At 44.1% G+C, this 14,565-nt stretch overlaps 1 protein-coding gene across 2 annotated transcripts in view; it reads right to left on the bottom strand.

The window, feature by feature from the left end:
- Positions 1 to 14,565, bottom strand: part of Dock1 (dedicator of cyto-kinesis 1) — a 509,283-nt gene that overhangs the window by 428,591 nt on the left and 66,127 nt on the right. For both annotated transcript variants that reach the window (NM_001143858.1, XM_087561118.1), the window contains 6 exon segments: positions 2,668 to 2,803; positions 3,195 to 3,276; positions 4,588 to 4,745; positions 5,366 to 5,501; positions 8,494 to 8,642; positions 12,213 to 12,309. In NM_001143858.1, the coding sequence (NP_001137330.1) occupies positions 2,668 to 2,803; positions 3,195 to 3,276; positions 4,588 to 4,745; positions 5,366 to 5,501; positions 8,494 to 8,642; positions 12,213 to 12,309 (758 nt within the window).

The raw sequence follows: 14,565 nt of genomic DNA, 5'->3' as shown, positions 1-14,565 counted from the left end.
TCTGAAGAAAGAAATTGAAGAAGACCTCAGAAGATGGAAAGATCTCCCATGCTCATGGATTGGCAGGATTAATATAGTAAAAATGGCCATTTTACCAAAAGCAATCTACAGATTCAATGCAATCCCCATCAAAATACCAATCCAATTCTTCAAAGAGTTAGACAGAACAATTTGCAAATTCATCTGGAATAACAAAAAACCCAGGATAGCTAAAACTATCCTCAACAATAAAAGGACTTCAGGGGGAATCACTATCCCTGAACTCAAGCAGTATTACAGAGCAATAGTGATAAAAACTGCATGGTATTGGTACAGAGACAGACAGATAGACGAATGGAACAGAATTGAAGACCCAGAAAGGAACCCACACACCTATGGGCACTTGAGTTTTGACAAAGGAGCCAAAACCATCAAATGGAAAAAAGATAGCATTTTCAGCAAATGGTGCTGGTTCAACTGGAGGTCAACATGTAGAAGAATGCAGATCGATCCATGCTTATCACCCTGTACAAAGCTTAAGTCCAAGTGGATCAAGGACCTCCACATCAAACCAGATACACTCAAACTAATAGAAGAAAAACTGGAGAAGCATCTGGAACACATGGGCACTGGAAAAAATTTCCTGAACAAAACACCAATGGCTTATGCTCTAAGATCAAGAATAGACAAATGGGATCTCATAAAACTGCAAAGCTTCTGTAAGGGAAAGGACACTGTGGTTAGGACAAAACGGCAACCAACAGATTGGGAAAAGATCTTTACCAATCCTACAACAGATAGAGGCCTTATATCCAAAATATACAAAGAACTCAAGAAGTTAGACCGCAGGGAGACAAATAACCCTATTAAAAATGGGGTTCAGAGCTAAACAAACAATTCACAGCTGAGGAATGCCGAATGGCTGAGAAACACCTAAAGAAATGTTCAACATCTTTAGTCATAAGGGAAATGCAAATCAAAACAATCCTGAGATTTCACCTCACACCATTGAGAATGGCTAAGATCAAAAACTCAGGTGACAGCAGATGCTGGTGAGGATGCGGAGAAAGAGGAACACTCCTCCATTGTTGGTGGGATTGCAGACTGGTACAACCATTCTGGAAATCGGTCTGGAGGTTCCTCAGAAAATTGGACATTGAACTGCCTGAGGATCCAGCTATACCTCTCTTGGGCATATACCCAAAAGATGCCCCAACATATAAAAAAGACACGTGCTCCACTATGTTCATTGCAGCCTTATTTATAATAGCCAGAAGCTGGAAAGAACCCAGATGCCCTTCAACAGAGGAATGGATACAGAAAATGTGGTACATCTACACAATGGAATATTACTCAGCTATCAAAAACAGTGACTTAATGAAATTCGTAGGCAAATGGTTGGAAGTGGAAAATATCATCCTGAGTGAGGTAACCCAATCACAGAAAAACACACATGGTATGCACTCATTGATAAGTGGCTATTAGCCCAAATGCTTGAATTACCCTAGATGCCTAAAACAAATGAATCTCAAGACGGATGATCAAAATGTGAATGCTTCACTCCTTCTTTAAAAGGGGAACAAGAATACCCTTGGCAGGGAATAGAGAGGCAAAGATTAAAACAGACACAGAAGGAACACCCATTCAGAGCCTGCCCCACATGTGGCCCATACATATACAGCCATCCAATTAGACAAGATGGATGAAGCAAAGAAGTGCAGACCGACAGGAGCAGGATGTAGATCTCTCCTGAGAGACACAACCAGAATACAGCAAATACAGAGGCGAATGCCAGCAGCAAACCACTGAACTGAGAAGAGGACCCCCGTTGAAGGAATCAGAGAAAGAACTGGAAGAGCTTGAAGGGGCTCAAGACCCCATATGTACAACAATGCCAACCAACCAGAGCTTCCAGGGACTAAGCCACTACCTAAAGACTATACATGGACTGACCCTGGGCTCCAACCTCATAGGTAGCAATGAATATCCTAGTAAGAGCACCAGTGGAAGGGGAAGCCCTGGGTCCTGCCAAGACTGAACCCCCAGTGAACTAGATTGTTGGGGGGAGGGCGGCAATGGGGGGAGGATGGGAAGGGGAACACCCATAAGGGAGGGGAGGGGGGGTTAGGGGGATGTTTGCCCGGAAACCGGGAAAGGGAATAACACTCTAAATGTATATTAGAAATACTCAAGTTAATAAAAAAAAGAAAGAAAGAAAAAAAGAAAGAGAACTGCTTCTCAACATTATGAAGGAAGTGACTGACATTCAAAGATATCACCTAGTGGGGACACTTACTGTTCCTTGACACAGATAACTAGGCTCTCACTTTCTTGTACAGCCATCAACAAGCCTGTGTGCTAGCTGTATTGTACCTCCTTTAGCTCCTCGTCTTAGGCTGTGCCTGTCCAGCACTCAAGCACTGAGCCTAGCAAACCCCAGAGTGCTGGCTTCTCCACAATGTGGGAAAGTGATTCAGTGCCTCTCCCAGTAAAAACTGGGATCTGCTTTCAAACTGGATAAATCAGAAGCATCAGAGAAGCAGCAGGTAGGCTCCAAACTATGAAAAACAACTCATAGATTGCCCCCCTCCCCCAAGCAGCTAAGTGCAAAAATTAAAGTGGCCCACTGTCCTTCCTCAAAGTGAATGGTCTGAAATTCTCAAAGCAAAACAGGGGTGGAATTTTTACCAGCCACGCCAAAAGGTCGCCGGAGCCCCGAAGTCAGTTTCCTCGTGTTGCTGTCCCTCAGCTCCATACGACCAACTCGGACAATCTGGCAGACGAAACTAATTTTCTCCCTTTTCAGGTCTTTGCTCCCCAGATCCTAGAAATATTAATTTCCATAAATCATCATGGAGAACTATGATTCAACACGAGTCCAATAGAAAAGGACGTTAAAATGGACCGAGAGTCTGTTCTCAGACCAGATAAGAGTATTTTAAAATTACTCACATGACAGGAAGGAATAAATTAACAGCAGACACTGAACTGGACATGAGCTAAAGAGATGGGAAGGAATTTATCTCCTAACAATACTAAGCAAAGACCAAGCTCCGAGACTTCCACAAAGAGCTCAGGGATTCCTGGGTTAGCCAGTGTCACAAGTGGCACCACCCCCACCCCATAGGCCCCATTCAATGCTGAGAAGTTCCCAAAACAGCCATAATAGCAGGACTCAATGACATTCAACGTGCACAGCCATGGCTGGTACTCACCGTAAACACCGCACGCAAGTTATGTAACCTATCAATGTCTTTTGGTAATCCTGAACTTGACCAGCGGACCAGGTAGTTCTCACTTGAGGAAAGAAAAAAACAGGACCAAATTAATCTTCCAAACATATACGAGCAGCCAATGTATTCCATAAGACTAAATAATTAACAACATGGAGGTTCACTATGCATCTGACTGTGAGTTGATAAGTATCTGGGCTGCAGGTAGCCTCTTTACCTACCGAGCAGGCACTGTGAACAACCTTTTCACTTTCTACACCATGGATTAACCGTTAACAGAAGTATTTTCAAATGACATTTCAATGTTTATAACGTGAAAAACCTCTCTGTCTGTTTAGAATGACAACAATACAGCGCTGTGTATTGAATTTGGAACAATGTATATTTAATTCGGAGCCCTCAATAAAGGCAAGCAAGCCGTAAAATATAAATTGTATCTCCATCAAAAAGAAAGAAAGCACTTATCAGAAGTGAGAGTAAAAATCACCTATATGTTCTGTTTCCTGAAAATAGTACATTTTTAAATTTTGATAAATACAGGAGTGTTGATATATAGATATACACACACTTCACAAAGTTTAATCACAATTATTTTTAATCAGGATAAAGAGAAAGTTATATTGAAGACCAATGTATTTCCAATGGTTTTATTCAATAGATGTTTATTATGACTCTTCATATGACAAGAGGAAATACTTGACATACACAACTAGCCAATCAGCTTAGAGAGGCAGCAAAGAGGCGAAAGCCACAGATAACACTCCTAAACCAAACTTTGCCAAAAGTAAAGGTGTGGCTTGTGGGCTGAGTTTCTTTGCTTTCTACGGCTTTGATGAATATCATGACCAGAAGCCATGAGGAACAAAGTGTTCATCTCACCATTCAACCTACACAGTCCTCCCTAAAGAGAAATCTGGGCAGGAACTCAAAGCAAGAACTCGGAGGTAGCCACTGAAGCAGAGGCCATGGAGGAACACTGCTTACTGGTTTGCTCACCTGGCCCTGCCCAGTTCGGTTTTCTTTATAACCCAGGACCACCTTCCCACAGTAGGCTGGACCCTCCCATAGCAGTCATTAATCAGGAAAATGCCCCGACAGACTTGCCTATAATAGGACAGATAGAGGGATGTTTCTCAATTAAAGATCCCTCTTCCCAGATGATTGCAGCTTGTTTCAAGTTGACAAAAAAAACTAACCAGCACATTTACTTCAGCTGAGAGCAGCTCCCACTAGTAGGACTTCACCATGCTGGACCTCATCTTCAGTCTGTGGTTCAAAATAAAACCCTCCCTGGTGGAGATGCTTCTTGTCAGGTATTTTGATCACAGCAGTGAGAAAAGCAACTGATGAAGTCTTCAATGGGGAAGTTGCCTACCTGATGAATTTGGACTCCACAGGGTCATAAAGAGACATGAGGACTTCGGCATCTTCTCCTATTTTACAAACCACATTTTTGAGGTTAACAAACAAGGCCAGAGATGGGGTGGCTGCGAACTTGGCTTGTCTGTTGATATCCATATTCTGTTTTTGAGACTGAACAGAAAGGCGGAAAGTCAATGGGATGAATCTTGACTATAACCAAGGCTCTTTCTAATCCCCTGTAGAATAGGGAAAAGGTACTACCAACTGCCACCTCCCAGCCATGATGCTCATGCAATCACTCTGTCACCACTGCATGCTCTCAAACAACACAGCACCTATCCAGCTGCAGCCAATAATTAGTGTTTGCTAGAGCATGGGCTGTCCAAGTGTCTATCAACAAACTGGAATCATGGTGGCTAAACTAGTAGCTAGCTTTAATTTGCAGTTCTTACTAGAATGATGTCTCCAAGGACTCCATGTCTCACTCTGCACTATGTCCCCAGTCCCTGGAATATGGCAAATGGCTGAACAATACTTGCTAAATTAATAGGTTATGTTGACTTTACCCAATCCTTCTTGTCTGAAACGTACTGGACACTTGCTTTTTGAGGGTTCTTTTTAGTGCCAATTCTGGAATTCCTTAACATTTTCTAATGCTCAACACAGTTGCTGAGAAATACAAGTCCTCCTCCCTGAACCTCCCACAACTCCTAACCCCAGACAACCCACCGGCGCCCCACATCTGCCTACCCTGGAAAATGTCAAAGTGAACATTGAGGAAACAAACTCACTTTCTCCTCTTGCAGTCTCTCTTCTACTTGTTTAGAAGCAACTTCATGTGCTCGGAAGAGACTGATGGTGCTAGTTAGTTCCGGATCCAAAATGTTCCCATCTTCATCCCTCACCACCAAGTCCAAATCAAGAATTCTAGAATACCAAGAAGCCCAAGCATTGGAGAGCATGAATCAAGGGAGTAAGTTCCCGAGCACAGTGTCAGGCCCAGCCACAGAGCAGATGGAACTGCCTCAGAAACCGGGACCCTTCCACAAATATCAGAAAATGTCATTCTGTAGCATGGCTTTCTGTAATTCAAACTATGTCACACTGGGAGAAAGAAAACGACTCAGTGTTACCTGCATTTCAATAAAGCCTTCGCCTTCCAATAGATCTTCAAAGTCCAAGTGAAGTGTGACTAATAACTTGGAAGGTGTGGGCCATCAGAGTTCACTCTGCATCCCGCACATGTATACCACCCATGGGTACATGATGGTAGAAAGCCTCACAGGGTAACATCTTTCAATAACAGGGCCTCTCAAGTCTGACCAACTCATCCCAGCTCTGACCCTGCTCTAAGAGTCAATACCATGGGTCAACATTGTGTGAATGAGGTCAGTGATGCATGGGTAGGGTCAGCACTGTGTGGGTGTGGTCAATGATTTGTAGGTGGTATGGGTGAGCTCCTGGAGGCCCAGCTCAAGGCCCCACAAGCCATACCTGGTGAGGCCCCCTCAAGGAAGCTATGTATCAGGCCCTTTGACAGCCTACCATGGCTGTCATGTGACATCACTGTCACCTCAGTCCAGACAGAAAATCTGCCCAAACGCACTTCACAAAACAGAAAATCAAAGCTCAGTGAGATCAGTTACATGTTTGAGACCAAACACTAAAAGAAGAAAGAAGACAGGGTGGCAATGTTCTCACCACAATATCATCACCATATAAGGTAGCCTGTCAGTCACAGCAACCAGTCTACATGGGTCTCTGCAATCAATACACAACTGGTTCTGTTGTGAAGTGTTGGCCTCACCATAACAAGGTTAGAGACTGGTCCTGTGAGGTGACAAAGGGTCTAAAGAAGGAGATGAACACCTCCCTGTGAAATCAGGTTGTGTGTGTGTGTGTGTGTGTGTGTGTGTGTGTGTGTGTGTGTATGTACATGCAGGTTTCTATGGGTAGGTGTGACTGTGGACCTGTCTGGTATTTCTGAGTGTAGGTGTACATGTTTGTATCTGTATGCTTTACACGGCCATCTTTGTAGAGAAACAGTCCGTGAAGACATTTCCCACAGTTCTCTAGACACTTCCCAACCCCACCCCAACTCAGGTAAAAGGTAAAAGCAAGCATACATACGTGTGTCATAATATTGGGAGCAACAAACTGCTCCCTGAGGGATGGGACTACCCTAAAAATCAAACATCCTATGCTTTTATTTGGTATTATCGTTATTATTAGTATTTCACTTTCTACAAGAGGAAATAGAAGCAGAGAGCATGGGGCTTTGGAGGAATACTGGCCTGCGGTCCTCAGGCAAACTTGTCTTAATAAGGTTGTATTTCCTATCAAAGCAGTAAATTACATTTGGAAACACTTTCTGTCTTAACAAGATTGGTCCACGGCATAACATACTTAGGTTGTTTCCTGCAGCCAGATTAAGCAGGTGGTCTCTGAACCTAACTTCAAAAACAGGCTTCTCCAATACAAAATGAAATCAGAGCTCCCAAGGTTTGCTTTTGTAAGCACACGGTCGTGTAATAGGCTTCATCGAAGCAGTATCTAACACCCTATATACCTGGGATCTCTGGCCTTGGAGGCAATCAATCAATCAATCAATCAAAAATCACCTATGCTCCTGGCATTTTAGCCTGATGTCAGTTGCCACCATATAAGGTAGCCTGTCAGTCACAGCAATTAGTTTACATCATCTCTGCAATGCACAGCTGGTTCTGTCCAGGTGTTGGTCTCACCATAACAAGATTAAAGATTAGTCTCAGGGGATGGACACTACCCCCAGAAATCAGAGTATGTTCATGGCCGTAGCTTTTGAACGCAGGTAGTCTTACATTGGGTTTCACCAAAGCTGGATCTACCATCCTATATCTGGAGTCTCTGGCCTTAGAGGGTAAAATACAAGCCACACATAATGTGAGGTTAGGAAACGTTCATACATTAAAATGGGAGATTATCAGAAAACAAATTATGCAATAGTTCAGTTATTCAGAAAGGTCCTATGGCTCGTCTAAGGATCCTGAGCTGATGGGAAGGAAGCAACTCTGTTCTCACCTCCACATCCTCAGGTTTAAAAATGGGGAAGGGTGCAGACTATACCTTAAGTTTTCCACCACCGGAACAGCAGTCTGACTGAGCTCTTAACCCAGCACCAGACAGCAGAACTCAGAACCCGAGGAGTGAGTCCCGGGATTGGGTATAGCGAAACCTCCCCAGGTGATCTGAGGTTACAAGGCTTGAGGGAAATGCAGGACCAGGTCATTTTTAAGGCTTCTTACAGCCATAACAACATGTGAATAAGCAAATAGGTACCAGGTGGGAGAGGCCATAACCTCATCCTGGGTACCGATACGGCAGAAATAGGACCAAGACAGTCACACTCCTAGCAGCTAATATGAGAGCATGCTGTCTTCAGGAGTGAGCCGTCTCTCAAGACACTCAAGTAAACCAGGGCAGATGTTTCCCATAAATGCAAACTTTTTGAAAAGACAATGTATAGTTCATCTCAGTTCCAACTTCTGTCTATTAGATCAAGCACGTCAACTCTAGGGACAAGTTTCATGGTGACTTCTAACATCCAGTCTGACAGACCAAGGGAGTCACAGGAAATAATCTAGTGTCAAACGCTATAAGTGGAAAGTAGAAATACATTGAGTATCATAACTGAAGTGGGACAAAAACAGCAAAAATGAGGGGCTACCCCAACCCAGCTTCACAACCCCACCACTTACACAGCAAAGACTACAGGTTTCGAGGGTGAGTGGAAAACCAGATTAGAATGAAAGCCACTTCATTATTTTGATATTAGAAATTTGGCTTTATGATAAAATGTAATTGAAACATCCTCCAGGCTTAGGGTTGTGCTATTACAGTGGACAATTTAAGCATGAAATCATCGTTTAAACAAACAAACCTGTTTCCATAATCGATTTTGGCTGTGACCTTCTTCTTCAGCTCTTTGAGCTCATCCTGGGGCAGAGTTCCAGAAAGAATCTGCGACCGCCACTCAATAAGGTCATAGATCATGTGCCGAACACTTCGAAACATCTCCCTATTATCTTGCTATATGGGGGGGAAAGGGAAACTGTAAGGGTTCTGATTTGAGAAGCAAACAAACAAAAACAAGAAACAGCAGAGTGGAGAGTATATCAAATGGATAGTTCTTCAAATTAAAATAGAATATGCGGGGTTGGGGATTTAGCGCAGTGGTAGAGCGCTTGCCTAGCAAGCGCAAGGCCCTGGGTTCGGTCCCCAGCTCCGGAAAAAAAGAAAAAAGAAAGAAAGAAAAAAATAGAATATGCACCACTTCCTGGGATTCAGTGACTGTGAAATGAAGAACAGATTCGCACATCAAATAGAGCACATTGTATAGGATCTGGTTCCTATGGGACACTGAAAGAATAAGAAGTAAAGTCCAGCCCCCGGCATTGAACACAACAGAACCTTAACCCTCAGCCTGGCCTGGAGCTCACAGCAGCGTCCTGGGCACGGCCAATGCTTAAAGGTGTGTCCATGCAGCCAAAGATAGCTGTGGGTTCTAACACAGAACTATAAAGTCACTTAAAGAATTAGGAGATTCTTTCTATGAACTTCGTTGCTCCCTGTGGAGCCTGAACTTTATAGTTGGCAAAGACTGACAAGTCACCATGTCCAAGGTTGGACATGCCTAGAAGCACAGACTGTCGTTCTCCCCATGACAGTTCTGCCCCATTGTACCTGGAGATGCCTGGGCCCCAAGACCATGCTGCTAGCTGACAGAATAAGCCATCCTGCACCAGTCCTCCCTGGTACACTGTGACCCTCACAGCAAAGAGCAACAGCAAATGTCTCTCCATGAACACTCCTTTTGCTTCAAGATGAGATCCCAACCAGACCCCGCTCACCTTTCGCATAGTGGGTTTGTGGTACAAGAACGCCCACAGGTTTGCATTTGTTGCTGGAGCTCATCAAGAAAACTAAGTTTGTCTACAATGTTCCGCTTCTGGACAGTAGGAATTAATGAGTTATATTTTAAGCACCATGATCCCTTCAAAAATTAAAATGTGGAATTGCTGTTTCTAAAAAGGAGCTCCGGTCTACGACATTACCGGAACCACTGCCTCATTAGCTCCCATTTGAAAGCCCTTTTTCTAAAAGTTTTTAAAACAGTCCTACAACCTACTCAACAAATTGAAAGTAGACGAGTTATATTATACTGTGTATGTGAGTGTGTGCCTGTGTGTGTGTGTGTGTGTGTGTGTGTGTGTGAGAGAGAGAGAGAGAGAGAGAGAGAGAGAGAGAGAGAGAGAGAGGGAGAGAGAGGGAGAGAGAGAAGGTGGGAAGGTGGGGGAGGAAGAGGGGGGACTGGGAGAGGGAGAGAGAGAGGGAGAGGTGGTTCAGCAGAGGTTAGCAGAGGGCATCTGATCCCATGAAGCTGGAGTTATATACAGCCTGATACAAGTTCTGGGAATCAACTCTGATCCTCTAGAAAACCAGCAAGTCCTCTTCCTGCCGGGCCGCCTCTCCAAGCTGTTTTCACATTAGCCTGGTTCTCTTTCCTGCCGTTCCTTTTCCTTCTTTCCTTTGTTTTTGTTTGTTGCTGTTGTTTGAAGACATAGTCACATGTAGACTAGGCTAGCCTCATCCTTAAACTATCTTTTTGTTGTTTGGAGACATAGTCACATGTAGACTAGGCTAGCCTCATCCTTAAACTATCTTTTTGTTGTTTGGAGACATAGTCACATGTAGACTAGGCTAGCCTCATCCTTAAACTATCTTTTTTCAATTACTCAACAAATATTTTTTGAGACATGACAATGTGCCAAGAACTTCAGTTATGCAGGATATTTGGTCACATTGTGAACCCCAAGACTGTGAACTGGATACCCCTTGTTGTGGTGTAGCCCACATCTTTAACCCCGGAGCTAAATAAAGTCAAGTCTAGGTCAGGAGACAGAGCAAGCAACCAGCTGACAGGGAGTGAGCATAAGTAAACAGAGAGGAAGGTCTTTGTGTTGGAAGGTATTTAAGGGCATGGAGAAAGGGAAGAAACCTTTTCCTTCTGGGACCTTTGTGGAGTAGGAAGGTCGTCTGGCATGCTCTCTGCCTCTCTTAGCTAGCAGACTTTTACCACAGTGTCTGGCTCCTGAGTCTTCACTGGCAAATTCAAATGGTTGGGATTTTGTTGCTTAAAAACAACACTACAGAGAGTAGATAGAACGCAGCAGAAACTTCGGCCATAAACTCTTACTCTCCCTGCCTCCAATTTCTGAGTGCATGCCACCAGTCCAAGCGCCTCATTTTCATTTCTTAAACGAAAGCTAAAAGAGATCCAAATTAAGAATTTATTGCAAAACAGGTTTCTTTTCATCTTACTAGTCCACCTTGCTGTTCTAACCACATGTAAAAGACATACCCGTTTTGCAGACAGGCCTACAACTATAGGAGATTGCATCTAACAGAATGTACTTCAATATTGAGAAGCACCTTTGACTTGGCTTTATACAAATCTAACAATATAAACCCATCAGAGGTGAATTCGCCATTTGGAGAAGAAGCCAGATAATGACGATTAAGGATGCTGAGCGACAGGGAGGCTGACGCTGTCCACTCATTAATCGGTCCACGGCAACTCCTGTTTGTAGTGTTATCATATTTTTGTTTAAAAATTGCTAAGTTGAACATGAAATACCGACTATGAAATTGCTCAGATTTACACAAAACATTCATGGCTAACTTCACGCTTTTAGGTTCGTGAGTACGTTTGATGAACAATTACCGCAAGTGCTTATTACTGCGCATTTATAGGAAACCACTGTATAATCAAAAGCAAGCCTGCCCAGCAAACAGCTGTGGAGACTTTAGGAAGTTTTCTATGTTCCTGAGAAATTAACGCACTGACTTCCTTCCAGAGCCCTGGCTTGGTGATAATAACATTAGCATATGAGAAATCAACACGCTGAATGGAAACACAGGCTTAACAAAAGGTAATCTTCTGCAAATATGGATTTATGTGCAAAGAAATGCCCTGAGGAAAAATGAAATGGAAGATGTCAGAGCTCCGGCATCTCTGCATTAATAAGAACCGGACAACGCTCGCCAGAGCCCGAATGTGAAATGTCCCCTGCCCACCTTGGACACAATACATCAAGACTATCCTACTCCTTAGCACGTAAGACCCATCACTGACACAAAGGAGAGAAAGAATTACTAGTAACCATCTACTAAGTCTTCAAAACTACGTGATTTCTGTGCAAAAGTAGATTTTCATTTTCATGATCAAAATATACACTCAGAGGCAATATCAACACAAACTTCCTGGTCCTGTCCTTTCAAAGACCCGACAGCAACCACGTTCCCTTTACCGAACACAAAGCAAGATGGATCCAAGACCAACTTCCATTTTAGTTCAGTTTATTCAATACAGTAAGCAAGCTTCATCTCAACACAACAAAGGTCAAAGATCACAGGGTCCCTAACAGCAGCCAAAACAATGATCCTATGGCTTGCTCTGTCCTTGAGAAGCAAGACCCTGCTCAGAGACACTCCTCCTCCAGGTTCCCAGAGAGGGAAAAGTATAGTTTGGTATAGGACAAGGACCAGAAACACCATTCTGTGTTTTATAAGCTTTAACTGAGCATCCCATTTTCTTACCACATAAAGTTGTCTCCAGATGGTAGACCACTCTCGGAGCGTTGTGGTGACTTCCTGTATGAGGGGGAGGTCCCCGGGGATGACAGTTTCATGCTGCCTGGGAAGAAAGAGGGAGAAAGAAGCTGATTCTGTGGCGTTATTGTGAGGGGCACCTGAGTCCCTCCCTACAGAGGCTATAGAGCTCAATGGTTAAGCAAATGGAGAAAATACACAAACACGATGCTCACACACGTGTGAATACACCTATGAATGACAAGATGCTCACACACATGTGACTACAGCTACAAATGGCAAGCTCTTTATACAAAGCATGGAGATATCTACCCATCACCCTGCCTGGAAGCCATGCACCTTGTGTGGCAGGGTAAGAAGTAGAAGAGAAAAACCAGCCATGGAAAGTCTTCAGAATGTCAAGGGCGGAGAAAAGAAAAATATATTCAGAGAACCATAAACAACACCCAGTCAGTGTGTGCCATTTAAATGCACAGGTTTAAGTGAAGATTATTTTCACATTTCAATCAGGTACAAAACTCATTATTTAATGACCCAGGGACCAATTATCCTTGCTGAAGTGTGACTAAGTTACAGTTTTCAGGTGTTCATGAGCAGTCTATCCAGTCCCACCCATGACTACCCCTTTTCCTTCTACCCTAAAAGGTTTAGCCTCTGACTTGGCTTTCACTCTACATCAGCATATGCATCTCTCTGTGGGCTTTACTTCCCAGGATTGAAAATCACATCTTTTGGCAGAGGTCAGGAAGGCACAGACAACAATGTCTTTATCGGCTGTGGGCAAGACCATCAAATGGAGGGAAAGAGTTGAGGGAGTCCCAAGGCCAGGAAGGGGATGATCGGGATGATACTACTCCAACAACGCCTGCTCATCCACAGCACGAGCATAGGACGGAGGGAGAGTCCTGGCTATGTGCACCAGGAGCAGTGAAAGGGGACACATGTTGGAAAAAGGACATAACATCAAACAGAGAGAATGAATCCAAGTGCTGTACTGTCCAGCAAGGTGACTGGCGTCACTAACAACACACTATGAACTTAAACATGCCCAGAAGCCCAGACTTTTAAGTGTTCTCCCCACAGATGAATGTGTCTGAAGGCAACCTCTCCTAAGAACCTGTGTGAACTAACTCAACCTGCCACCCTGCAACGTATGTGTACAGTAGATGCCATAAATACACCGCAGGATTACTTACCGATTAAAACAATTCTATAGAAGAGTGAATGGGGTAGAACAGGCATGGAACTATGACTCTGGTTTTCTGAGTAGGGTGGACAGGGTGACATGTGGCACAGATAGCCATGAACTCCTGGGCATCCTGGCCTTTACCTCCCATTTAGGAGTTGCAATCACAGACAGGTAACACCACTCCTGACTGGCAATTCTTAAGTCATTAACCTCTGCCCAACTGAATCACAGGTCTAAAGAAAGATCAAGGCTAGAAGCCCCGATGCTTGCAATGCCTATAGCATGAGACCAGTTCCAGATGTGAGAGAAATGGGCCATGTCACAGGGAAGAGGTCCCAAAGAAATGTCTGAGCCTTGAAAGTAGTGTGAGGGGACCAGGCAAGAAAGGGTGCAAGGGCCTCGGTGCCCATAGGAGGGGGTGCCTTCACAGAAGATAGTGGGGCAACAGTAGCCATTGCTGCAGGCAATTCTGTGTCAGCAGAGAGGAGGGACAAAGTGGGAATTGCTTTGTTATGACAAAATTTAAAAGGTACATTATCATGGCCACAGGCACAAAACAAGAGTGAAGTGATGGGAAGAAGAGGCCCAGGCAAGAAAGAAGACATGGAAGGGAGAGGACACAAAGAGGAAAATCATGGGAGAAAGAGCATATGGTGTGTGTGTGTGTGTGTGTGTGTGTGTGTGTGTGTGTGTGTGTGTGTGTGTTTGTGTGTGGCGGGGGAGGGGGGATATATGGTATGAATGAATAGAATATGATGATAAACCAGGTGACTGAGCCTGAGCCAGCCCTGGACAAGAGGAAGGACCAGCAGCAAAGAGAGCCGATGTCTATAGCATCCAGAAGAAATGAAGAGGTAGGGGTCACCTGTCAGGCCCCTGGGCAGTGAGGAACAGCTGGGCAGCCAGGTACACTGGGAGAAGGCAAAGGTCAGAGCCAGGAAAGGAGGGTGGGATGCAAAGGCTGACAGCTGAAAGCTTCATCAGGACACCTGTGCACTGCTCATCTCCACTGCACTTCCCGCTCACCACCCTGAAACCTGACCCCAGAAGACCAACAGGACCTGTCTGCCTGCTGCAGATTATTATAGAATAATCTGGATCCAGATTATTCCGCATTCCCATAATAGTGTGCCGCTGAATAAATGTTGTGGA

The sequence above is a fragment of the Rattus norvegicus genome, chromosome 1, assembly GCF_021556685.1.
Source record: "Rattus norvegicus strain SHRSP/BbbUtx chromosome 1, alternate assembly SHRSP_T2T, whole genome shotgun sequence".
In the NCBI taxonomy this organism is placed as follows: domain Eukaryota; kingdom Metazoa; phylum Chordata; class Mammalia; order Rodentia; family Muridae; genus Rattus; species Rattus norvegicus.
This window is presented reverse-complemented; position numbering and strand designations above follow the sequence as displayed.